At 35.3% G+C, this 27438-nt stretch overlaps 3 protein-coding genes across 4 annotated transcripts; 2 read left to right on the forward strand and 1 right to left on the reverse strand.

Moving 5' to 3' along the window:
• Window positions 1-7925: 7925 nt before the first annotated feature.
• On the forward strand, window positions 7926-12607 carry LOC127439073 (transmembrane protein 221-like). The gene is made up of 3 exons (XM_051695112.1): window positions 7926-8425; window positions 9908-9993; window positions 11017-12607. The coding sequence occupies exons 1-3, from the start codon at window positions 8133-8135 to the stop codon at window positions 11502-11504; spliced, it is 867 nt and encodes a 288-aa protein (XP_051551072.1). The 5' UTR covers window positions 7926-8132; the 3' UTR covers window positions 11505-12607.
• LOC127439075 (BLOC-1-related complex subunit 8-like) lies at window positions 10067-16569 on the reverse strand. 2 transcript variants are annotated; one of them, XM_051695114.1, is made up of 6 exons: window positions 16399-16569; window positions 16021-16133; window positions 15729-15793; window positions 13299-13406; window positions 12859-12944; window positions 10067-10914 (listed from the first exon to the last, which is right to left on the reverse strand). In XM_051695114.1, the coding sequence occupies exons 1-5, from the start codon at window positions 16433-16435 to the stop codon at window positions 12881-12883; spliced, it is 387 nt and encodes a 128-aa protein (XP_051551074.1). In that variant the 5' UTR covers window positions 16436-16569; the 3' UTR covers window positions 10067-10914; window positions 12859-12880. The 2 variants fall into 2 exon arrangements, with proteins under 2 accessions (XP_051551074.1, XP_051551076.1); XM_051695116.1 differs by lacking the exon at window positions 12859-12944.
• Window positions 16570-16715: 146 nt separating this feature from the next.
• LOC127439074 (DNA-binding protein RFXANK-like) lies at window positions 16716-21202 on the forward strand. Its single transcript, XM_051695113.1, has 8 exons — window positions 16716-16867; window positions 17009-17126; window positions 19167-19232; window positions 19329-19429; window positions 19511-19636; window positions 19791-19857; window positions 19929-20009; window positions 20113-21202. The coding sequence occupies exons 2-8, from the start codon at window positions 17027-17029 to the stop codon at window positions 20181-20183; spliced, it is 612 nt and encodes a 203-aa protein (XP_051551073.1). The 5' UTR covers window positions 16716-16867; window positions 17009-17026; the 3' UTR covers window positions 20184-21202.
• The last annotated feature ends 6236 nt before the right edge of the window (window positions 21203-27438 follow it).

A 27438-nucleotide genomic window follows, 5' to 3' on the forward strand; every position in this document is an offset into this window, starting at 1 on the left:
TTGTTCATACAGTGGCAGCGTCATGTCGACATAAACCACGCCCCCTCCGCTTTTCCATTGGCTAAGACAGACGCCAATCATATCCATAAAAGAAAACGACCATACACCCGCCCCCTTTAAAGCTCCACTGGCTGAAAAAGACGCCAATCATCTCTACGCTTAAGGGCCGTTCACATCGAACACGCTGTGGTGTCCGTCTGCGCTATTTTTCCAATTGTTTTTCTACGTAAACACGCGCTAGACGGGCGTCTTTGACGGTTGCGCCGTATCTCAACGCTTTTTCAGCGCAGAAGCATCGCGTGTTTTAGACGCCGTGTCAAGATCGTCAACTGTTAAAAACGCGTCCCGAGACAACTGCGTCCAGCCGGGTTTTTTTTTTTTTTTTTTTTTTTTTTTTTAACGCAAAAACATGTTTGGTCTGAACGGCCCCTTATTCGGTTATTCACTGAATATGACATTTCGCAGACCTTACCTTAAATAGGCACTTAAACACAAAACTTAATGAGAGGGTTACAGTTCAGTGATGCGGAACATGTATTCTCATCGCGAATAGAGAAGCAATTAAATATTTAGCAAATAAAAACGTAAAAAAATATCATCCATAAGTCCAGTAAAATTAATGAAGGCAATAGTCAATTTTATGTGTGTTAGGGCATATAATATGTAGAATAGAAATGAATAAAAGTTAATTGGTTTCCTGATAATTAGACTGTTGGTTAAAAAGTGCTATCCCTAATAGCACATGTACATCACCTAGACGTCTATTTGTGTGTTTACATCTGAAAGACGTATTTTTTACGTTGTTTGCTTCTCTGCTCATCGGTCAAAAGGTATGTCTCAGATGTCAATAAGACTTTCAGCAGATGTCTTTGAGATGTTTATTATTTAGATTGTAAGTTTGATCTTTTTAAGATGTTTAGAAGATGTTGTTTAGATTGTGAACATCTTCTAAACATCTTAAAAAGATCAAACTTACAATCTATATAATAAACATCTCAAAGACATCTTCTGAAAGTCTTACTGACATCTGAGAGGGAACATTTTATAGACGTATTTCAGATGAGCAAACAACCTAAAAAATATGTCTTCCAGATGTAAACAAACACATTAAATAGACGTCTGGGTGATGTAAGTGTGCTGTTAAGTACCAGCTATGATGAAATATTTTTGGCCCATCGGATCTGCTCATAATTTCATAAGGTTACCAAAAGTTACTGCATGCTGTAAATAATGAATACATTTCGGTTTTCTGAGAGTTGTTTGCTTACAGTGGTAAAATGCTTGCATTCAGCAAGAGAGAGAGAGAGAGAGAGAGAGAGAGAGAGAGAGAGAGAGAGAGAGAGAGAGAGAGAGATTCATTCATACAGTAGTTGAGATAAAAATAAAATGATTTAAAACAAAGAAAGATTAGATGAAAATGACTTCACAAAAAGTTAATTTACAAATTCACAAAGGGTGAATTCATGTAAATTGGGACACATACCTCCTACACGACACAACAAAGCATATATTCTATCTCTGTAAACAGAGTATTCAGCACTTTTCACCTTTCAGAGGACATCACATCATTTAATCTCAACAGGTGTGTAAATGAGAGTTAATCTACCTAGTGGCCATTTAACATTTTAATTATTTTTATCCTGTCATACTATTTATCACAGCTGAAATCTGTAGATCTCACATAAAAAGTGGCAATGATATATGCAAGGGAAATCTACTATACATGCCATAAAGCAGTTACCGCTATCTTTCACTGGACACAGTAGTTTCTCCCTGAGAGCTTAATCTACATGTCAACTGATGCAAGAATTAGCAACCTCCTCTCATGCTCCTGAAAGTCCCTCTGCTGTGCTGTATCCCTCCTGAAGAAAGATCGGTGCTTTGGATTCCCCTCTAGTCCCAAGAGAATATAAGAGATCTGTACAAAAGGGATGCATATAGCCTAAGCAAGTGAGTCGCAACCAAAAATGGGTCACAGGTCAGTTTTGATAGGGTTGCAGAGCTAGTACCAAGATGTGATCTGGGGGGAATCAAACCAGGATGGGGATGTCAGATGTTTCTCGGGGGGTGGCACAAGAAAAATCTTAAGGAACAATGCCCCCCTTAGCCGCCCCCCCAGACCCAATCATGTCACAGAGAGCAAAAACTGTATATCTTCTTTTTGTTGATGGCAAAGACTATGCTTCTGACAGTTTTTTGGATGTGTCCCCCTTGCTCATTTCACCCTCTGGCTGGGGAGGCACAAGGAAAATCTAAGGGGGCCATTATTTAAAATGGCGGAACACTTAAAAGAAATGGTGACCAGTTCCATGGCCTAACATACAGTTGTGCTCAAAAGTTTGCATACCCAGGCAGAAACTGTGAAATTTTGGCACTGATTTTGAAAATATGACTGATCATGCAAAAAACTGTCTTTTATTTAAGGATAGTGATCATATGAAGCCATTTATTATCACATAGTTGTTTGGCTCCTTTTTAAAATCATAATGATAACAGAAATCACCCAAATGGCCCTGATCAAAAGTTTACATACCCTTAAATGGTTGGCCTTGTTACAGACACACAAGGTGACACACAGGTTTAAATGTCAATTAAAGGTTAATTTCCCACACCTGTGGCTTTTTAAATTGCAATTAGGGTCTGTGTATAAACAGTCAATGAGTTTGTTAGCTCTCACATGGATGCATTGAGCAGGCTAGATACTGAGCCATGGAGAGCACAAAAGAACTGTCAAAAGACCTGCGTAACAAGGTAATGGAACTTTATAAAGATGGACAAGGATATAAAAATATATCCAAAGCCTTGAAAATGCCAGTCAGTACTGTTCAATCACTTATTAAGAAGTGGAAAATTCAGGGATCTCTTGATACCAAGTCAAGGTCAGGTAGATCAAGAAAGATTTCAGCCACAACTGCCAGAAGAATTGTTCAGGATACAAAGAAAAACCCACAGGTAACCTCAGGAGAAATACAGGCTGCTCTGGAAAAAAGACAGTGTGGTTGTTTCAAGGAGCACAATACGACGATACTTGAACAAAAATGAGCTGCATGGTCGATTTGCCAGAAAGAAGCCAATGCCACAAAAAAGCCCGGTTACAATATGCCTGACAACACCTTGATACGCCTCACAGTTTCTGGCACACCGTAATTTGGAGTGATGAGACCAAAATAAAGCTTTGTGGTCACAACCATAAGCACTATGTTTGGAGAGGGGTCGACAAGTATTGTGCTCCTTGAAACAACCACACCATCTTTTTCCAGAGCAGCCTGTATTTCTCCTGAGGTTACCTGTGGGTTTTTCTTTGTATCCCGAACAATTCTTCTGCCAGTTGTGGCTGAAATCTTTCTTGGTCTACCTGACCTTGGCTTGGTATCAAGAGATCCCTGAATGTTCCACTTCTTAATAAGTGATTGAACAGTACTGACTGGCATTTTCAAGCCTTTGGATATCTTTTTATATCCTTTTCCATCTTTATAAAGTTCCATTACCTTGTTACGCAGGTCTTTTGACAGTAATTTTCTGCTCGCCATGGCTCAGTATCTTGCCTGCTCAGTGCATCCACGTGAGAGCTAACAAACTCATTGACTATTTATACACAGACCCTAACTGCAATTTAAAAAGCCACAGGTGTGGGAAATTAACCTTTAATTGACATTTAAACCTGTGTGTGTCACCTTGTGTGTCTGTAACAAGGCCAAACATTCAAGGGTATGTAAACTTTTGATCAGGGCCATTTGGGTGATTTCTGTTACCATTATGATTTAAAAAGGAGCCAAACAACTATGTGATAATAAATGGCTTCATATGATCACTGTCCTTAAATAAAATACTTTTTTTTTTTTTTTTGCATGATCAGTCATATTTTCAAAATCAAAGCCAAAATTTCACAATTTCTGCCAGGGTATGCAAACTTTTGAGCACAACTGTATACACATACCTCTTATACATTTATTTTAATTTAAACCAAAATCTTTATATTGAAAAAAAAAAAGTCCATAGACACTTTATGCATCAACTCCCCATATAACAAAAATAAATGAATTACTACTCTACGTAACTGTCTGGGCCTCACATCAAATAAAGTACACTCTGGAAAGTGTTAAGTGTTAGCCTATAAAACTTTTTTGTTTTTTGCTTTCATGAAACTTCTCACTTCTCCTTTTGACAACATCAGTGGCTTGAAGTTTTGTACATGTGGTGAGTTTCTCGGATTTAGAAATAGCCACTCTGGTCAGCGCTCATGTTCAGGCGATTTTTTTAGTGTCAGGCTTATCGTGTTAAGCACACTGGCAGACTTTGAGTTCTCAGCAGCCCGTTCTGAGTAAAAATAACCCACCTGCTCACTCAGGGCTAAGGTAACAGTCAGTACTTCAAAAGCATGCAACCAAGCCGAAAAACATTACATAGCTTTGGAGAAATAATTGATTAAAGAGACATACGCCTGAGTCCACATTAACAATGTGGGATTTAAAATGTAGTTTAAATTTGAAATAAATGTTTTCGGGTTTTAGAAAAATGTAAAGCAAATACACGTTATAACATAAAATGAATAAGAAATATTTAGGATTCTGTACTATTGCTAGGACACTAATCAGTTTTCTTAGACACTTACCATGCTAACTCCTTTGTACAAAAGGTCTGTTTCTTTATTTTTATTTTGCACAAACTTTCAGATTGTCCAGGTCAGCTCGAGTGCATGTTTTTATTAAAGCAAAAAGGGGGACATACCAAGAAATTCTAAAATTCATATTAATTTTCAATTCAACTTTACATTCAAATTGTTAAGCTGACAATGCATTTAGTAAAGAATTAATAAAAAAGCTTAATTACATTTTCACAAGAGCCACCTATTTTGGCTCACAATAATTTTAACATAGAAAAGAATGGGTGAAAATTCTTTTTTTCTCCCTTTTGATCAGCATGTCAAAAAGAGGTAACTGCAAAGTGTGTAAAATGTCACATAGCTGTGACAGCTGCATTTTCTTTCAAATAAAAGTTGCACTAGTTTTAAGAACTACTGTACATATGAATAAAAAGTGATGTGGGCTGTTCTTCAAAAGCTTTCAGCTGCCTTAATCAAGCATTCTCTGGAGTGCAGCGCTTGTCTCTACTGCAACCGAAGCAAAGCTTTATCAGTTTTAAATGGGATTAACTGCTGCCTCTTCACCCATTCCAAAACACACTAAAAAGGCAACACAGTGACCGGGCCTCTTACCTTAGTGGTCTCAGATAAACATTTCTTGTCCCTCTTCCAACCATTCTTCCATAATAAATTCCAAAAAATATTTATTGTTACTTATCTAATGTATGCACTATCAAAACAATGTGATATTATTCCTAAACATTGCTCGAGGTTAATTGTTTTTGCATATGCATCCACTTTTATAATTATCTTACCATGTGCTACAAAATGTGGGCCAATTTTAGACTTTTTCTAAACAACAAAAAAAAAAAAACTTCCACTATCATTATTTTACTCAATCCTCCCATGTTCATATTACTCAAAAAAAAAAAAAAAAAAAGTAACCAAGGGAACTTAAATTAATTGAGTTGATTCAACTAAAAAGGTGTCTTGTCAGCTTTACTTAATCCATTTGTGTTGAGACAACATGAATAATTTTTATTTAGTTAACTGAAACTGGACGGAGGATTTCTATGCTTTACATTGGACTCAACAGAAAAAGTAAATGTTAAATTAAGTGTTATTTTATTTGTCTTTGTGCAAGATAAATATAAAAGAGGAGGCTTGTTGGTGTTTAATGTTTTGTTATGTTGAGATTTAGAAGAGTTTCTGTTATGATGTAGTTTTGGGGGTTACCGTCATGGTAAAGAGTGGAGCTTGAGCCTAGGTTGAGGACCAACAGGCCCTATATTTTAAGTAGTCTGCACATTGCTTTATCCATTGAGCAATTATTGTGCTGACCAAAGAATAGTAACAAAGTTGCACTCAGTAGTGCTTTACCCCAACATGATTTTAGCATGTTAACTTTACCTGTCACTAGCTAGCACATCACTAAAATAGATTAATTTGAGTCATTTTGACATATTACATTTTTGTTAGGTTTACTTGATTCAGTTTGGTTCCCTACTACTCTAAGTAATTTAGCTAAAACTCATTTCAAACATGTGGAACCACTGTCCATGACTGAATTAAGTTCAGCTAAAGAGTTTTTGTATTTATAAATTTTTTAGTATAGACTTTTTAGTGATTAACATGCTTATTCCTTTGGGAATAAGGAGAGCTTATAGGGTCTAATGGAGAGCTAAATAAATATTGGACAAGTAATTCACCACTTTTTTGTTTAGGCAAATCTAAAATAAATGGTAAAAGTTTATAAAGTTTTTAAACTGGGGATTTTAAATCCACTTTAGAGTGGTATCAAAATGGCTGTAATTATGTGGCTATATAATGTTATGAATAATTTTTGATTATGTATAACAGAGTATGTGGCTACAAGAGATGCTACAAAAATGGTTATTTTTATGCTTGTAAAGGTACTTCAGAAGGTACTTCAGAATCAATACATATTCTTAGTTATTCTGAAGTTCAGAAAATGTGACATTTAACCGTAAAAAGGAGAGGCATATACCTCTAAAAATTAATTCATTGCTATTTTTCAATACATTAGTACCCACAAAATACATTTCCATGTTTTTTTTTTTTTTTAAGTTTTGTTTGTTTTTGTTTGTGTGTGTGTTTAAATATTGCTTTAATTTACAGGGTCTGGGTAGCTCAGCAAGTATTGGCACTGACTACCACCCCTGGAGTCGCGAGTTCAAATCCAGGGTGTGCTGAGTGACTCCAGTCAAGTCCCCTAAGCAACCAAATTGGCCCGGTTGCTAGGGAGGGTAGCGCCACATGGGGTAACCTCCTCGTGGTCGCGATGAGTGGTTCTCTCTCTCAATGGGGCACGTGGTAAGTTGTGCGTGGATCGCAGAGAGTAGCATGAGCCTCCACGTGCTGTGAGTCTCCGCGGTGTCATGCACAACGAACCACGTTATAAGATGCACGGATTGACTGTCTCAGAAGTGGACGCAACTGAGACTTGTCCTCCACCACCCGGATTGAGGTGAGTAACTGTGCCACCACAAGGACCTACTAAGTAGTGGGAATTGGGCATTCCCAATTGGGGAGAAAAGGGGATAAAAAAATAAAATAAAATTTTTTAATTGCATAGCTTGTATAAATCATCAAAATGACATTGAAAAGATAGGAGCTTTTACCTCGAGGTCAGCAGCCTTCTCAAAAAATGGTGGCTTTTTTACTTTTAGATAAAAGTAGTGAGAAAAGTAGTTTAGATAGTGAGTTGATGCTGGACTTTATATACAAAGCCTCATGTCCTCAGTATTTGCAGGGACCCCCTTTTCAATATTTTACACAAACAACTGACCGACTCACTCATTGTTCCTGTCTTCAGCCTTAAATGTTTGTATCCCCCCAGGATACAAAAACCTTTTTAGGGTTAATGCAAAATAAGGGGAAATCTGACCTTTTTATATTATTATTATTATTTAAATATATATATATATATATATATATATATATATATATATATATATATATATATATAGGTGTTAAAATAGAAGAAAATAGACTTTTGTAAAATTCACTGTTAAATTGCAATAGAATTACTACTATAATTACAAAATGTGAATAGTTCTTAATTAACTATGCATTTGCATGCTCATTTATGATGATCTTGTCATGCACTTCCATAAGGGGAGTCAGTTTGAGACTTTTCCTAGTGCTTCACACCTGTTGAATGCACTGAAGCGAGAAAGAGAGAGAGACAAATGCATGATGTTATGCTCTTTCCTTATGTAAAAAGTTACACCTTTCCCATTGTGGTGCGGCATTGTATTGCTTATGCGAATCAATCCAAACAGAAAGTCCATTGTTGCATGAAACACTTTTTAATCTCGGGATTTAAAGTAGATCACATGCTCAGTCTGAGCAACAACACGGAGTGCACGCGCATTCCTAAACTAGCCTCTCGTGCATCGTTTTACGTGGCAAGAAAACTGAACAGACAAAACAGAGAAATCACCGAGGAAAAGCGGGAAAACAGACCCTTTATGGACTTTTGCGGTGTGTTTGTGTACTTTTATGAGGCATTCATTCGCAATCGGCGATGACGCAGAATTCCTACAGTCAGCGGACTCTCGTGGTGCTCGCGTTTTTAGGGATTTTATCCGCAATTATGTCCATATTATCGGTCATTTTGATTTTTCAGCTGCAAACGCAACAGGCTGGAATAAAGGAGTCGCCTTCTTTCGTGTCGAGTGAGATTGCAGCGGTTTTAATGCCTGTTTCTACAGTGCTCTCAGCCTTGTCTCTGACGCTCAGCTTGAGTTCAGTTGTCGTGTGTCTCCTCCACAGTTATTTCACAACTGAAATGTGCAGAGGGGAACAAGATACACAAAGGTAAATGGAGAAGATGACTGTGTTGTGCACCCACGAATTAAAATAACATGTAACCTTTGGACACTTAAATTGCATGAATGTCATTGCATTAGATAACAAAATGTCAAACCAAGCGCCTTTTAAACACATTTTTCAAGCAAAACATTTACAAAAAGAAGCTTGCTAGGTTTGAAAAGATAACACAAGAGATACTGCTCAAAATTAAGGCAAATAGGGGAACATTTCATACATAAAGGGATAACTACACACGTGTGAACTTGAGGGAAACTCCATACAGTATCCACTAAAAATGACAATGGGACCATCTGCTTAAATGCATATTCCGAGTTCAGTACAAGTTAAGCTCAATTGACAGCATTTGTGGCATAATATTGATTACCACAAAAATTACATTTGTCTTGTCCCTCCTTTTCGTAAAAAAACAAAACAAAACAAAAAAAAAAAAGCATCAGAAGTTACAGTGAGTCACTTACAGTGCAAGTGAATGGGGCCAAAGTTTGCAGGGTTTAAAGGCAGAAATGTGAAGCTTAAAATTTTATTAAAGTACTTACATTAATTTGTCTGTTAAAACTCATGTATTATTTGAGCTGTAAAGTTGTTTAAATCGTCATTTTTATGGTTGTTTTAGTGTTTACAGCATTACGTCGTCATGGGAACAAAGTTGTGAAATTGGATATAACTTTGCACAGAAAAGGTTATTAAGTGATTTTATCATTCTAAAATCACGTTAACATGCATATTGTTTACATCTCGTGGCTATACTTTTGAAACGGTGAATATTTTAACGTTTCCCAATTGGCCCCCTTCACTTCCATTAAAATTCTTAAGGAACTTAGGGACGAGTCGAAATTAATTTTTGTGGTAATCAACATTATGCCACAAACGCTGTCGATTGAGATGAACTTGTATTGAACCTGGAATATCCCTTTAAAAGTCATGGCACAAATAGCTAAAATAATAATAAAGGATCTGAGAATCTGTTTATCAAACTTAATATATTAAGGAAAGTTGGACCTTGCTATAAACAACCAATTATTAAAAATGACCACCGTTTTAAAGTATAGAACAGCATCTTGTTACTTAAACCCGTTTCATTCTGGTAGACACATGATACTGTGGCATAGCCAAGGGTGGGCCGGGTTGGGCCTGGGCCCACCCAAATTAGACCCAGGCCCACCCAGAATATTAGAGATTATTCTTTGACATCATATATGTATTTATTAAATAGTTAAAAAAATACATAAATTCTGATTTCTGAAAGAACTGTTTGAATCCGGTGCTTCTCTGTTGTTAAGGAAAATTATTTGTTTTTTTAAATTGGGCAAAAACTTGCCCCATTCATTTTTATTGAGGCCCACCCAAAAGTAATTTTCTGGCTATGCCCTTGGTTTGATATCACAATTTGTATTGCAAATTGAGATGCTGAAACTTCACTAGCCCATTGAACTAGAAATGATTACCCTTTTTTCTATGCACCCTTAGGGCCGATTGGTTTCTATTGGATAGCAGGGCTGTCCGGCATGTGGCCATTGGACTTTTTTGCCTTGGAGTTTCAGTTTATTTAGCTGGTAAGTATGCAGACCTACTGTAAAAAAATAAATAAATAGTTTTCGGTGAACAATCCCTTTACCAAGACACACATTTATATTTTCATTAAAAAGTTTAATGATTATATTCAGAATATACAAATTTACAGAACATAGCTACAAGTTTTATTCCACTGTCTTCATTACATCAAATGTAGAACGACTGCCCATTATTTATTTTGCGTGCATAAAGTCTAACCAAAAGCTGTAACCTTGTATTTCAAAGTTGCTTTATATCCTTTATGCCTAAATGGGAAACGTTGTAAAAAAAGTTTCTTAAGGCCAAAACATACTGTACACAAGTGAACGCAGACGCTTCTATTTACGGAAGCTCGATTTCGTGCACTGTTGCCAAATTGTGTCAGACGGCAATTCATAACCAACGCAAGTATGCGTTGCATTCCCAACTTTGCCACAAGGGGCGCTATAGTGGACATTAGCGTGAAGTGTCTGCTTCAATGGCGAGATTTCAACTAAATAATGGAGCAACAGTTTGTAGACAATATTAATGAGCAGGTAAGGTAAAGTCAATACATTTAAAGCAACTTACCTGAATAATAACACATCCAGTTTTAGCGCCCCCTTGAATACGGAGGTTTCTTTAGTGCCAAAGTTACGCAAGAATGCACAAGAACACACGCAAGAACGCGCAGGCCAAATGTTCGCATCTGCATATACGTACTTACGTAATGTATGTTTCTGGCCTTAGAGTCATCATCAATATGAAATATATCATATATGAACATATAAATCAATATGTCAAGGGTACACTCTTTGGAGATGGTATACGGTTTTATCCAGGCCTAAATTTCCTCCATTGGGCAACTTAGTACATAAGTTTATATTCCAGAGCTGTGCTTTTCTCCTCCATCCTTAACCATGCCGGGATCCAAAGTTTTTTTCCTGTTGAAACAGAATATATCAGTGTTTATTCAAAAATATAATATGATTGAATCATACACAGTCTCCATGTATTGACTTTGATTTGTCTTTTTCCTTTTACAGCCATGTCCATTTACATGTTGTTGGTATTTGAAGTTGAGACTGGAATAGCCAGTGTGTGCGTTCTGTCCTCCGGTGTGCTCGTCCTGTTACTTATCATTATTCACTCCTTAATACGGGCAGCACGCACAGCTGAACACTTCCGCAATGAATATGCCCACACCATGTACCGAAATGACCCTGAAAGCAGCGCTGGAAGTCGTAGGTCGAACTTAAGCCTTACGGACAAGCTGAGGAGGCAGCACAGCTTAGCTAGTCTGCAACGGGATTTCACCAACATTGATCCAAAGCAGAAAACCCAGTACTCGCCATCCAGTGGGCCTCACGTTCACTCTAGTGATAGCAGTGGCAGAAGCGGCCGAACACACCAGACCCTTTCGACTGATTCGGGCCTGTTTCACACCCAGGCGAAACCTTGGAACGGTGTAAACAGTGAGATGAGATCTGTGCTAGCACGCAAGGCCACGTTGAAGGATTCAACTTTAGTATGAATGATATCAAGATGGGCATTATGTGATGGTTATATATAGGTAAATATATAATATGTGGCTCTGTATATCCTGTAACATTTAGACCCTGATCTCATGAAAATGTACAGACTGTGGCGACATTTTTGCAAAATGAAATTAGGAAGATTCCTTACATGTATTGCGGCAGTTCAGAGGTGTAATGTCCACTAAGTGGCGCTAAAAGCGAGTGTAATTTTCTTCCATACACATGAGGTTATATGGTTATTGCTGTATTTAATTTTAAATCAGCAAAACCTACCTCCTTACCCTAAAACTTCAACCTAACCCCAAATGACAAGTGTCTTAAAAAGCAAATACGACATGCTGAAGCAACCACGACATTTTGTGGTGCTTCTGTGACACTTTCGGCTCACGCGTTCTCTTCAGGACTAGGTCCTCCTGGTCCTTTGCAAGTGCAACGCTCTATTAGTTGAGCTACCGTGCAATTTGATTGCGCTCAAACAAGCTTCTAAATGTAGTTTATGTAATGCAAATGTTAAAATCAAGTGATGCGCTATAGTAAAAGTATTTATGTTATATGCTAGCATTGTGTGAGGAACAGGGTGAAAAGTGTTTCTGAACTGATAATCTGCTGTTTTACTAGTGATTTGTGAGAAAGTGAATAGAAGTCGTTGTTGTATGTATAATGTTTATTTCCCTAGGAAACTGCCATGATACATACGAGCCGTGTAAAATTAATTCTGCAAAAATGTAGGTATAGTAAGTAACGGGTTTCTATGAGACCAGGTTGAACGTGCCTCCGCTAAGGCAGGCACCACAAAAATATAGTAAAATTCCTTGAGTGACTTGTCTTAGACTCTGGCCGCCAAGTTTTTAATAACATTTAAAGCAAAATATGTGAAAATCTGATTATTTTTGTACACCTAATATAAAACAAGTGTTTGCAAACCATGCACGCTAACTGTTAAAATGTAAGATCATTTTGTTGAATTGCTATTGTAACTTAGTTACAAAATACTCTTTTCTTTTTATTTACTAAAAAGACTTAAGATCTATGAGTTTTGTATATTCAATGCAATGTATTACCTGTACTTTCTACAGACAAATAAAAGTATACAAATTGAGATGAGATGAAAAATGACACCTAAAGTCCATATACTACTACATCATAATAACACTGTACATGTGGCTGAGTCTGAATTGCCAATTTTAATGTCTCCCCATTACAATGAAGCTGAAATAGTATGTAAAGGTTTCTGAAGCTTTTGCAACTTGACTGGTGATTTTATATATAATAAATCACCAGATTACGACTGCATGCTTTATGTAGAAACGATAATAATAATAATAATAAAATGCCTGTAGAAACACTAACCTTGAAGAAAGATTTCCATGAGTCAAGGTGGAGTGACTGAAGCATGTGTGGATGTCTCATTTTGATTAATTGTAGGTTTCACACCACTGAAGCAGCATGCATTTTTAAAAACATAAAGTGAGCAAATTAAAAGTGGAGCAAACAAGCAAAGAAAAATTGAAGAAAGCCCAAAATAATGTCACATTGACATATAACATTGAAGTGATTTATCAAGCTATTAATGAAGTGATTGCAGATAAATAGCAAAACTATTTGATGTGAAGTAAATATGTGACAAGCAAGAATGATAATACATCACAATGTTTAAAATATGCCTTTGAAAAACAATAGATGTTTAATTGGTCTAGTTTTGAAATATCTAATAGGGAGGTTAATGTCCTTGGTTGGTGCTTATAATGTTGTAATGGTCAGTACTGTGTAAAAAAACTCATGTCCTCTACCTGCGTCCCTGTGAGTTGCTGATCTGTTCCTTCAGTGAGATTGCTTGCCGGAGCAGCCCGTCTATGTTCTTGAAATACAGGCTACTATTTGACATACTTTTAACGGCACTGAAAACACAAGAGACAGATATGGCATGCAACAAAACATGTTGAAAAATAAAAACTTAGATATATATACATACATACTAAAGTTCATGTTTATTTAATGCAAATCATAAGAAAATATATTAAACATAAATACAAAAGTATTTATAAACACTAAAGTCCCCCTTTAATTAATGAAAAATCAAAAGAAAACATAAAGTTAAAGTAATACTTATGTCCCTGTTTATTTAATGCAACTAATCATAACAATATTGAAAAATAAGTATTTATAAGTACTCAAATCCATGTTTATTGAATAAAAAGCATAAGGAAATCATATTGAAAATAAATGTGAAAGGAATACATACTTAAGTCCCTGTTTATATAGTGCAACTAATAAGACAAAATATTGACAAATAAATACTGAAGTATTTAAAAATACTAAAGTTCCCATTTAAGGCAAATCATAAGTAAAAATATTACAAATAAATATTAAAGTATTCATAAATACTAAAGTCGCTGTGTATTTAATGCAAATGCATTAGAAACTAAATTGAATATATTAATACTAAAATATTTCTAAATACTGAAGTCCTTGTTTATTGAATGCAATTCATAAGAAAACATATAGATAAATGCGTCTTTTATCATTTATACACACTAAAGTCCATTTATTTAATGCCAGACATAACAAAACACTGAATATAAATACTAAAGTATTTATAAACACTAAAGTCCATTTATTTAATGCCAGACATAACAAAACATATTGAATATAAATACTAAAGTATTTATAAACACTAAAGTCCATTTATTTAATGCCAGACATAACAAAACATACTGAACATAAATACTAAAGTATTTATAAACACTAAAGTCCATTTATTTAATGCCAGACATAACAAAACACATTGAATATAAATACTAAAGTATTGATAAACACTAAAGTCCCTGTTTATTTAATGCCAGACATAACAAAACATACTGAACATAAATACTAAAGTATTTATAAACACTAAAGTCCCTGTTTATTTAATGCCAGACATAACAAAACACATTGAATATAAATACTAAAGTATTGATTAACACTAAAGTCCCTGTTTATTTAATGCCAGACATAACAAAACACATTGAATATAAATACTAAAGTATTTATAAACACTAAAGTCCCTGTTTATTTAATGCCAGACATAACAAAACACATTGAATATAAATACAAAAGTATTTATAAACACTAAAGTCCCTATTTAATGCCAGACATAACAAAACATACTGAACATAAATACTAAAGTATTTATAAACACTAAAGTCCATTTATTTAATGCCAGACATAACAAAACACATTGAACATAAATACTAAAGTATTTATAAACACTAAAGTCCCTGTTTATTTAATGCCAGACATAACAAAACACATTGAACATAAATACTAAAGTATTTATAAACACTAAAGTCCCTGTTTATTTAATGCCAGACATAACAAAACACATTGAATATAAATACTAAAGTATTGATAAACACTAAAGTCCCTGTTTATTTAATGCCAGACATAACAAAACATACTGAACATAAATACTAATGTATTTATAAACACTAAAGTCCCTGTTTATTTAATGCCAGACATAACAAAACACATTGAATATAAATACAAAAGTATTTATAAACACTAAAGTCCCTATTTAATGCCAGACATAACAAAACATACTGAACATAAATACTAAAGTATTTATAAACACTAAAGTCCCTGTTTATTTAATGCCAGACATAACAAAACACATTGAACATAAATACTAAAGTATTTATAAACACTAAAGTCCCTGTTTATTTAATGCCAGACATAACAAAACACATTGAATATAAATACTAAAGTATTGATAAACACTAAAGTCCCTGTTTATTTAATGCCAGACATAACAAAACATACTGAACATAAATACTAATGTATTTATAAACACTAAAGTCCCTGTTTATTTAATGCCAGACATAACAAAACACATTGAATATAAATACAAAAGTATTTATAAACACTAAAGTCCCTATTTAATGCCAGACATAACAAAACACATTGAATATAAATACTAAAGTATTTATAAACACTAAAGTCCCTGTTTATTTAATGCCAGACATAACAAAACATACTGAACATAAATACTAATGTATTTATAAACACTAAAGTCCCTGTTTATTTAATGCCAGACATAACAAAACACATTGAATATAAATACTAATGTATTTATAAACACTAAAGTCCATTTATTTAATGCCAGACATAACAAAACACATGGAAAATAAATACTAAAGTATTTATAAACACTAAAGTCCCTGTTTATTTAATGCCAATCTTACCTGCATGCATATTCAACAGTGTATATTGCTCCCTGGCTTTGTTCCTCCCAACTCTGCATGTCTGTCTACAAAGAGAAGGGAAATAATTTTACATCACTATTATGCACAGTGCATCACTTTCAAAGTGTCAGATTTTCTTATAACCAGCATGGAGGCCCAACTTCACTATGTAGTACATTTGACATCAGTCATTAAACAAATCTTTAATACAATAATTTTTAGGAGGCTTAAACTATCTTTATCTCTGTAATCTGTTATTAATATACAAAATAACATTATTGAAGTAAAATACCTTGTGTTGCACCAGCTCTGGTAAGGACCTCCTGACGTGCTCTTGTAATCTATACAGCGCTATAGACGGTTCATTGGCCAACACAAACATACTCTCTGTGAATTTATCAGTCACTAAAGGAGAGATAAATAAAACACAATCAATATCTCTACATCAGGGCCATTACCCTGATTCTACTGTGATCCCAAGTCAGGTCACTGACAACAAACACCACTTTCGCAAGACGCTTTGTAGAAATGGTCTGATAAATGTCAATGTTAAATATCAAGCAAAACAAAGTATGACGATTATTAATGATCACACATGCATCAATCATATTAAATTTTCGAAACGTGTATGTGCTAACACACATCAGAAATGTGAATCTAGCCATTGTACCTCTTTTTACTTTCAAATGCATTTCTTGATCGTCCATGTTATCAAAATACAAAAACAAATGCCGATATAATTTTCCTCCTGTACTATTAAAGCGCTTCCCAAAGTTGCTTCCCTGCGCACGTGCAACCAAAATATACTCCGGAATAAAACAACCCCCTAATAAAACGTTCCTAGCCACATAGAAAATTATTTTTCAATAGGGATGAAAATAAATGTTGCAGCCAAAAGTCGAATATGCATGATCATAAAAGTACTGTACTGTCTGATACTATGACATGACCCATAAAAACCTTCTCTATGTGCGTGTGTTGACCTCAAAACACATTCATGTATCCTATTTCAGTTTCACTTTTACAAACGAATCAGGAAATAAAAGCATCATATACGATCTTACAAGCCCGTCATGTGTAATTAAAAGAGCACGGTAGTGTTCAAGAAATCTGGGAGCAAAAATAGTAGGGAATCGAAGGTAAGATACACCCATGACACGTTTATTTGCATTGATAGGATATTGACTTTGAAATCATTATACAGAATTAGACATTGTAATTGGAGCTTATCTAAAGTTGCTAAAGCTCTACATTTTCTATTTGTGTTCTTTTTAATGTAGGTGAAATGCTCAGTGATTATGGAAAACAGACTTGACGAGACTGCTGCAAACCATTCGACCACTCTGACTAATAAACAGCGCGGGAATGAGGTCACAGTCCGACCCGCCACTTTAGATAGTGAGTCCCTCACCTCCATCAGAGCACAGTAGAACTTTTGTTCAGTTCCTTACATAAACTTACCACGATAACCATATTTACTGATTGAATACCACAGTTTCAGTTATTGTAACTACAATCGAAAAAGATTCATTGAACAAAATCATAAAAAAGCTTCTGAAAGCTCCTAACACGGTTTGAGGTCTCATAGTATTTTATAATTAATTTTTCATTCTTTATTTAATTTACAGAACCAACAGTAACTTTAGCAACTATGGTATTTTCAAAACTGTATTTACAATAGTAAGTCCTCCATGGTACATGTTGTTTATTTAGTTTTGGTGAAATCATTATTATGTTGGCTTGACATTCTGCATACATGGTTTAGGGTTTTTACAAAATCCCTAAACAAAGACCAAAATTATTAAACGTAACTCCTCCTACAACTTAGAAGCTGCGTCCACCAATCAAGACACAGCCCTTCAGACTGTTCTAAGGCCTCGTCTACACTAATATGTTTTAGTTTGAAAGCGTTTTGGCATTCTGTTCACACTGAGACAGTGTTTTTGTCCAGCGAAAATGGAGCTTTTCGAAAACGCTATCCCAAGTGGATACGTTTGAAAGCTGCATCTTCGTGTTGTCGTGTGGACTGGAATGCTGGAGATATTAAAAAACTATGATGTATTCGTTGGCATGTAATGCAGTCATCTGATACATTCAACCTAAATCAATTAAGATGGCTTCCCATGTTGTAGCTGTATTGTTGTATGCTATCTACAGTTGAAGTCAGAAGTTCACATACACTTAGGTTGAAGTCAATAAAACTCATTTTTTATCCACTCCACAGATTTCATATTAGCAAGCTATAGTTTTGGCAAGTCATTTAGGACATCTACTTTGTGCATGACATGAGTCATTTTTCTAACAATTTGTACAGACAGATTGTTTCACTTTTAATTGACTAGATCACAATTCCAGTGGGTCAGAAGTTTACATACACTAAGTTAACTGTGCCTTTTAAGCAGCTTGGAAAATTCCAGAAAATGATGTCAAACCTTTAGACAATTAGCTTCTGATAGGAGGTGTACTGAATTGGAGGTGTACCTGTGGATGTATTTTAAGGCCTACCTTCAAACTCAGTGCCTCTTTGCTTGACATCATTGGAAAATCAAAAGAAATCAGCCAAGACCTCATAAAAAAGTTGTGGACCTCCACAAGTCTGGTTCATACTTGGGAGCAATTTCCAAACACTTGAAGGTACAACATTCATCTGTACAAACAATAGTACGCAAGTATAAACACCATGGGACCACGCAGCCATCATCTCGCTCAGGAAGGAGACGCATTCTGTCTCCTAGAGATGAACGTAGTTTGGACAATGACCCCAAGCATACCTCCAAAGTTGTGACAAAATGGCTTAAAGACAACAAAGTCAAGGTATTGGAGTGGCCATCACAAAGCTCTGACCTTAATCCGATAGAAAATTTATCAGGGGATTTAAGTGGTTCAGTGTGGATGAGCACTTTTTGGAAAATGCTTGAAAACGTAAGTGTGGACGGAGAGCGTTTCGAAAACGAAATCGCCATTTTCAAATTTATCCGGATTAATGCGGACGTAGCATCTATCTATGTCACTTTTTCTTTATTTTCTATATATCTATTTTGTCTGTCTAACTAAATCTTTTTAAACTTTCAGACCGGGCTTTCTCAAGCCAACATCAAAGTTTATCTCCACAAACTTGAACAATCTAGTTTTTTGTAGTGGTATTAGCTAAATAGTACCCTTTCAAAAAGTACTGTGGCAGTACCATGATATCAGATGGTAACACTACAGTACTTTAGTTTACACAATGATGCTAGATGATTTACTTTTTCATGTCCCATGGTATTTGCATATACTTCAAAGAATGCCATGGCACCATGTAAAAAGAAAACCCATAGTAACACAGCAGTACTTTTTGATTTGTGTAGTAGTTTCTCATTGCATATTTCCAGTTACAAAAATGCACGTTGTCTTTCAGTTATGCCTCTAATTATAATGAGTTTGGCCTATCTCTTTTAGATCTCTCAATTCATCAGCTGGCAGCCCATGGAGAGATTTCACAAGTGGAGACACATCTAGACAAAGGTACCTAGGACTTGCTGTTTAACTGAAGGATCCACTGTTTAAATGTTACATAAACAATATATGACATGCAGAATATGTTTATGGTTACTCTTGTAGACGACTCTGCATTAAACAGTCAAGATGAGCGAGGTTTCACCCCATTGATGTGGGCCGCTGCATTTGGAGAAATAATGATGGTGGAGTTTCTCCTACAGAAGGTGAAGAAGACACTTATATTATAGCAGTTCAGATGAGTTGGAATGGTGTTTGGTCATTAATGTTTTGTTATTTTCAATCAGGGAGCCAATCCGAAAACACTAGCTCGGGAACGAGAGAGTGCCCTGTCTTTAGCCAGTGCTGGGGGATTTGCAGATATTGTTAATGTTCTCCTAAAATATGATGTTGACATTGACTCCTATGACTGGGTACATAAAATTTCATTGATTTAAATGATGCAAATAATCATAATATAAATAGTGAAAAAATACAACCATCAAGTTTACATTAATTAATTAATTAATTAATTAATACAGCAGTTTTAATTTAAAGATTCACAATCATTGTGGCTTTTTACAACAGAATGGTGGGACCCCTCTTCTTTATGCAGTTCGTGGTAATCACATGAAATGCGTTGAAGCTCTCTTAAGTAAGTCCTTTTAAATTTGTAATTCATTTAAGTATATTTGTGATGAAAACTTAAAGTAACTTTATGTTTAGGATATGGGGCAGATATTACGTTTGAGGCAGACTCTGGATATAGCCCTGTAGCTCTTGCTGTTGCTCTGGGTCACAAAAAAGGCAAGTACCCATCATCACACTGCAAAAAAAATGAACCATTTTAATTTTTCTGAGTTAGAGATAAGAACATACCTCAGCGCTGAATTGTTGAATTATTTTGCAGTGCAAAAACTTCTTGAGGAACACATTCTGAAACTGTTTCGTGGACCAGTTTCAGCATTAGAGAGCACATGAAGCACAGGACTGCTCTTTAATAACCCTTGTTTTACCCTAATCTTGAATACTTTATCACTGTAAAGATCAGTTTTTATACTTTTTAAATAAAAAATAACTTGTAAACATGACACAATCAGTGTTGACCTGAAAAAGCTTGTGAATACAATCATAAACCATCACAAGGGGTCATTCAGAACCACTGTAGTACAAAATAAATTAGATGTGATGATCAAATGTAACGTCATTAGGTGGGAATAAATTCCATGTCCAGAGGTGAACACAATCTCTCCATAACCAAGCGAAAAAAGTTGGTTGACATTCACTCCTCCTTCCTTTCAATACTTTTCTCAAAACATTACAAAACCTTTTCCCTCAGGATATCCAAAGTATAAACCATTATTCTTCCCAAAATGTCAGCATTGTTTTCAAACACTGTTTTAAGCCTCTGCACCAAAGGGGCATATTGAATGGGAAAACTGTGGGTGAAGAATCAAGGATTTGATAAGCTTGGGATAAATGAAAGACATGCACACTTTGGCTATCGACCAGGAATAAAGAGAAAGCAAAGTAGACCATTGTAATGAAAATGCTCATTGACTTTGATATTATGTGTTATGATAAGAATTCCATATTAAAGAAAAGATTGCCGGTAGCGGAAATTAGATGAATATTTTCAACTTCAGCAGAAGCATGTGATAGGATATTTGTAGACAGTTGTTGTCCTCTGGATAGAAATCTAAAATATGTTTAAGAGCCTCTTCTTTGGCACCTCCTGTAGAAGAATATGAAGTATTTATTTAAATGCTCTTATTCACATGATAAGAAATACATTATGTGTGTGTGATTTAACCTGTTGTTTAATGTGCATAGATGTACAATTATAATAGAATGCAACAGTGACAACCCACTTTGTAGGTGTCTTGGGTTCCTGAAGTATTTTCCCCTAATATTTTTCTCCAAGGCATTAAAAAAATAAATAAAAATAATCAGAATTCTAAGAATAGCCATCCAGTCCAGAGATCAATCATACCATTGCAGTATTTAATTTAATAAAAAATAAATAAAAAAATGGGAAAAATGATAAAGAGTGAGTCCCAGATAGAACATGTACATCTCCGAGATGTGTGTTTTAGATCTTTTCATCTGGAAAGCATCATATTTTAATAAACATATGCAAAATATCTTCAAAAGATCAGATTTACAAACATTCCATCTAAATCATAAACGTCTCATAGACATCTGATGAATGTCTTATTGAAATCTGATACATCTTATAGACAAATTCCAGATGAGCAAAGAATGTAAAATATACATCTTCCAGATGTACACACATTAAAATAGACGTCTGGGTGATATATGTGCTATCAGTGGTACTTCTTTACGAAGGAATTAACTACTCATTCCATCCCTGAAAACACAAGTACATCATACAGACATCTTTATGATGTGTGTGTTTAAGATGTATTTTTTAAAGGTTGTTTGCTCATCTGCAACACATCTGTGAGATGTTTCCTCTCGGATGTTAATAAGACATTCAGCAGATGTCTTTGAGATGTTTAGGATTCAGAATGTTTGTAAATCTGATTTTTTAAAGATGTTTGGGAGATGTTAATGAGATTGTGATGCTTTCCAGATTAAAAGATCTAAAACAGACATCTCAGAGATACATGTGCTATCTGGGATGAAGCATCATGACTGACATAATCGAATCAGCAATGACAAATATAATAAGTATGCAAAACATGTTAAATTATATAAAATAAGTTATAACGAAGTTAGAAAAATTAAGTTAAATTAATTTACAAAACAGTGGTTAAAAATACTGAGCCCCTAAAGGGTCAAGGTAGTGGGGAAAAATTATTTGGGTGGGGGAAAAAAATAAACAAATGCTTTTGCGTTCTCTCACAAAACATTGCGTTCCCCCGAGAATTTTTGCGTGCTCTCGCAGAACTTTTGCGTTTTCTTGCAAATTATTTTTCGTTCTCTCGCTAAATGTGCATCATAATGACTAATAAAGAATGTCTTCCGCTAGCTCTCCTATGAGTATTCCAGCATTATTCCAGCTTTTGAGTTCAACAAGAAGAGAAATCAGTGCAATGAATTGCTTCATTATGTGTGGTGACTGAAGGTTTTGGGCTTTAAAATAACTGCAATTCGGAACTCATTTTTAAATCATTCATATTTGTGTAGTTTAGCTACCATGATTGCTCTCCCTTCGGGATGCCCTGTGGAGGCATCATTTATGTGGTTTGGTGTGTGTCAGTTTTTAATGATTGACTCACTCATAACACAATAGTTGCCATCTTCTGGTGCATGATAAATGGCCACATAAACATAAAATAATAGTTGATATTTGAGCATATGATATTCAAATTCCATTAGGCCTTTAGTTTGGGAAAACATGCTACAAAATGTTGTTTTTGTAGCATTGTTTTTAAAATATATATTTTATATATATATATATATATATATATATATATATATTGCATTTTGAATGGCATTACAATCACATTTTCTGTTTTCTTTTGTTTTTTTTGTTTTTTTGCATATGCCATATATAAGATTTATGTATGATATGATGATGCGATACAGAAAGGAGTCACTGTATCTTCTCACTCTTCACAGTTTTCCACAAAACGTAGGCACCGGTACCTGTCATCTCGACTTATCTCTCATAAATGCAATAGCCTGCAGAGCATTCAGGTGCGGGAATGCATATATGAGAGCATAAGTTTGGCAAGAGAACGCAAAATAATTCGCAAGAGAACGCAAAATAATTTGCAAGAGAACGCATAGTTTCTTGGGGGAACGCAAAGTTTTGCGAGAGAACGCAAAAGCATTTGCTTATTTTTTCCCCACGCCACTCATTTTTTCAATACCACCTTGCCCTATAGGGGCTCCGTATAAAATTATTAAATGGTTATTTATTAGTAAACAAGTTCATCCATACAATATTTAAATATTTTAAATAAATAACTACTTCGCAATGCTGTATGAGAGTGGACGTTTACTGTTTTGCCACGCTTTCGTTTTTTTTTTTTTTTTGCAGTGCTTTATCTGATTGGTGGATTTCACTTTGGGTAGCATAGTACTGATCATGATTCTATGAAACGAAGTTGGAGCAGAAGCATACACCATCCCTTAGCAACCCCGAAGATCATGATAGGTATGTCTTGGAAAGTTTATGATATTGCTAAGAGATGTTGTTTGTGTTGACAAAGACCTTCTAATCGTCAAGATTTCGCTGAAAATCCTCCTTGGAACTGCAGTCGGAGCTCAGATACTTTCACTGCCTGTGGAAACTCCAGGATAACCCACTGGGTTCTCCCTTGTCCAAGGGCGTAGGAGCCATGGGGGACATGTCCCCCACACTCTTTAAAAAGGTGATTTCTGTCCCACGCGCTTTTCCAAGCTAAACACATTCCGAGTCCAAATGGTGGATTTGTATATATTACTTGCTTTTTGTTACTTTGGGCTGATTGTGCGACCAATCAACCAATCACAGGTGAGTTTCATGAGCCGAAATAACCCTTACATAATAGGCCTTCAGTTAGACAGTCTAATCAATGCGGCTCCATTCATTTCTACAAAGTTGCTATCAACAATGCTCATTTATCCATGTTTTTTATCGGCATTGATGTTGATCTAAATAATCTAGAGATGAAGTGCACACAAGTACACACAAGTTATTTATCGACATATCGTTCATGATTGGCAGCATTAGGTGAAATGCACTGCAGAAAAAAACAAAGGACAATCCTTCTTTTAAGCACACATTGTAAGTGGAGTTTATATCAGTGCATGAGTCTTCATTAACTTATGCTTTTTACATCATGTTTGTGAGGTAATAGTTTGATCAGTTATTTTTGCCAATTAAGCAGATTACTAGATCTGTGTTAATTATGTAAAGCTATTTTTAATATCGGCTCCTGTTTTTTAGCTCTATGTTGGTGTGCAGTCGACAAAAAGATAGATATGCTGTGTTCTTAGAACACATGCATTTTACAGAACTGAATACATTTGTAGATGATTTTTTATACATGAAACATATGGACATTATTGAAACTCATACTTATTATAAGACTATTATTGTCGTCTTTTAATAAAAGTCATGCTCAGCAGCTCAAACTGTAGGAAATGATAGACTTGCTTTGTTCTTATAATGCTTAAAACCTCTACTGAACTCTCTTTAAACTGTCTTTTGATCGTCGTTGATTCAGTGACTAACTAATTTCACACAAGACACTCATTTGTCACCACCTTCTGGCATCATCAGAAATGGTCACTGAATCATTTATTGGATCTGAATGAATTTTGGTGAACATAGTCAAAACACTCTTGGATACATTTAAATCCCACAATGCACAAGCACAGAGTAAAAAAAATAAATTAAAAAAAATTTGTGCACATGCACAATTGTCATTAATGTAATTGACTACATAATTTATTCAGGACCAGCTTGTGCTCAGTCTTATATATAATTAATTTATAATTTTCTTTATTTATCACATTATACATTTGCACATATACAGTGAAATTCTTCTTTTTCACATATCCCAGCTAGGCTGGGGTCAGAGTGCAGGGTCAGCCATGTTACAGCGCCCCTGGAGCAGATAGGGTCAAGGGCCTTGCTCAAGGGCCCAACAGTGGCATCTTGGCAGTACTGGGGCTTGAACCCCTGACCTTCTGATCAGTAACCCAGAGCCTTAACTGCTGAGCTACCACTGCTCCTAAAAAACTATATTGTCATGTGTGAAACAGAAGTGCTCCACAAGATGCCTTTAGTTCGTGAAATTTTGCAAACTTGAATCTTTAAAAATATTAAAAGTAAATAATACGTTGTAACAAGGTTTAAAATGGGCAAGGAGGAGGCGGGAACCGGCTGAACAGTCAAAATAATGTTTAATGAAATCTTAAAAAGATGTAAACATAAACACACACATGGCAGCTGCATGTGGCTCTGTCTCTCCTGAACTGCCGCATCCGGCTCGGCATTATCCCGGCTGATTAGCCCGATTGGGGGTCGGCTGTGCACACTCACGGCCCGGCCCCTCCTTGTCACATACGTATATATTTATATAATAAATATAATATATCATACTTATATATTAATATATACAGTAATGTATTAATACAGCACTGTAAGTGTTGGGTCTGTGCGAGCCACCTACAGACAGCTGTGTCCCCCCACTTTTAAAATGAATGCTACGCCCCTGCCCTAGTAGACCACATACAATGATATTTACAGTAAGAAAGTAAAAGGAACAAGTCAAGTTATAGGTAACAGGAAATATCGCACCAGCTCTGCAAAATTACGTGGTCAGAATTCCAGCACATCTCCTCGTTGGAATCAAACATAAACATGAACTGCTTGATCTCTGTTCAGAACAGAACTCACCCTGTTTGACAGAAGCTCCATTTAGCATTTTGTGAAACCCACTATTAAAAACAATACAGGTAATAATGCGCTTTATATATATAAATTATGTAATATGACAATGAGGCACACGTTTTCATTTTGTATAACCCACATTTCCCCTACCTGCTTTGCGTTTTCGTCGACCTTTCAACAGTGGGCAAACTGAAGGCATGTCGGATTTAACGTAATTCCCTTTTGTACCACTAGATGTCAGTGTCGCCCTAAGTGCTAGACTCTAACACCAGTTTCTTCGTTCATAGACTATGCAGAAAATAAATAGAAAAATGTGTTGAATTTGGCCAATGTTGTTCTTAATCCTGTAAGCACAAGGCTGCATTACAGGAAGTGTGTTATATGATGATTTTGAGGCCCATCATGAATGAATGTTATGATGATTTAGTAAAAATAAAAAAATGTAGACATGTTCAAACTTGTTTATTCATCTTATGAGGACTACACGTCCTCTGTATTTTGGCTGTTGCTTCACATAATTCCACAGTTCCAGGATTTAACAATCTTCTGTCTTGTTTTACTACAATTTACAACTTAAAACTACGCGTGTGTGGCTATTTTTGAAAAATATATCTCTCCTTCCTGTAAAGAGAATCAGAAAGAGGGAAAGAGATATGTGCGTCTGACATTAAGATTGTAAATAAGCTTCACATCTCGAGCCGTTTGATTGGTGTCAAGGTTTACGATCTAGTTTGGGTACTTGTGCAGATTGCCCCAAAGAGACGGCAAACCAGATTACAACCACAAATCAACTTTCAGACTGACATCTTGAACAAAACTACACTCATTTTTCCAGCTCTGCTTAAAGGTGGTGTTTGTTTGAATGCCTACATAAGATGCACCCAAGAATTTCACACACCATTGCACTTGTGTATATGGCTGTGTGACAATAAAGTGATTTGATTTTGATTTGATTTGAAGATGTCCCCTCTAACCTGACAACACTTGGTAGTTCTGAAAGGGTTACCGATTACAAATTACACAGCTGAAATTGTAATCAATGACATAATCTTTTAGATTTTAGACACTTTTTAGGTAACCTAATCTGATTACTTTTAGATCACCCATTACATGGATCAATGATTTGACGCTAACTTTTCTGTCCTGATCTATTAAATTATTCGAAAATACATAAAAAAATTCTTAGCACAAAATACAATTGTAACGATGGCGCACTGTACACCTTAATTGTGATTCTGGACCACCACACAATTACTTGAATACACATCTTCCATGATTAACATATTTTCCATTACTGAGTTCCAAGTCATTTAGATATTTTTTTTTCTGGGCGTTAAAGTCAAAAATGTAATGTGGTTTAACTGTCTGGAGACAGTAAAATAATTGTTTTTTATTATTGCGGTGAAACAGTTTTGTTTTAAAATTTGATTTAAAAAAACATTTGTCCACCAAATCAAAGACAAGGTGGTGTAACCAACATGTAGGAAGCCATTTTGCTGTCATATGACGAAATAAAAAAAAACATAAAACCGAGAGGACGCTTTTAGACCTTCAAGGTTGTGTGTGAAGTTTTAAATGAATAGCGGATATTTTGTCATTTTTATGAAAAGGCACATTTTGTTCAGGGCATTTGGTGTAAACCTGAGAAAACCATAAGACAAAAAAAATATATCCTGGAAAAGATGTTTGAAACCTTTTTAAATTAATGATTAAGTTGTGAACACACTCGTGTATTCAAGGTGCAAGGAGGTATTTTAATACCTTTTACTTGATAGTTACACCACTTGACATTTTAAAGTAATTATTTTATATATTTATTTATATATTTTTGTAGAAAAAGCTATTAAATGTTTTTCAGAAATTTGAAAAACCAACATGGAC

This window comes from Myxocyprinus asiaticus, chromosome 50 (genome assembly GCF_019703515.2).
Source record: "Myxocyprinus asiaticus isolate MX2 ecotype Aquarium Trade chromosome 50, UBuf_Myxa_2, whole genome shotgun sequence".
Lineage (NCBI taxonomy): Eukaryota > Metazoa > Chordata > Actinopteri > Cypriniformes > Catostomidae > Myxocyprinus > Myxocyprinus asiaticus.

What these genes read in the sequence shown, in the direction of transcription:
- LOC127439073 (XM_051695112.1), top strand. Translation starts at nt 8,133, where the DNA reads ATGACGCAGAATTCCTACAGTCAGCGGACTCTCGTGGTGCTCGCGTTT. An exon ending in GGGGAACAAGATACACAAAG is followed by an intron (nt 8,426 to 9,907) that starts GTAAATGGAGAA and finishes ATGCACCCTTAG; the next exon opens with GGCCGATTGGTTTCTATTGG. An exon ending in AGTTTCAGTTTATTTAGCTG is followed by an intron (nt 9,994 to 11,016) that starts GTAAGTATGCAG and finishes TTCCTTTTACAG; the next exon opens with CCATGTCCATTTACATGTTG.
- LOC127439074 (XM_051695113.1), top strand. Translation starts at nt 17,027, where the DNA reads ATGGAAAACAGACTTGACGAGACTGCTGCAAACCATTCGACCACTCTG. An exon ending in ACATTGACTCCTATGACTGG is followed by an intron (nt 19,637 to 19,790) that starts GTACATAAAATT and finishes TTTTTACAACAG; the next exon opens with AATGGTGGGACCCCTCTTCT. An exon ending in TGCTCTGGGTCACAAAAAAG is followed by an intron (nt 20,010 to 20,112) that starts GCAAGTACCCAT and finishes ATTATTTTGCAG; the next exon opens with TGCAAAAACTTCTTGAGGAA.
- LOC127439075 (XM_051695116.1), bottom strand. Translation starts at nt 16,435, where the DNA reads ATGGACGATCAAGAAATGCATTTGAAAGTAAAAAGAG. An exon ending in GCATTTGAAAGTAAAAAGAG is followed by an intron (nt 16,134 to 16,398) that starts GTACAATGGCTA and finishes TCTCTCCTTTAG; the next exon opens with TGACTGATAAATTCACAGAG. An exon ending in ACTGTTGAATATGCATGCAG is followed by an intron (nt 13,407 to 15,728) that starts GTAAGATTGGCA and finishes TTGTGTTTTCAG; the next exon opens with TGCCGTTAAAAGTATGTCAA.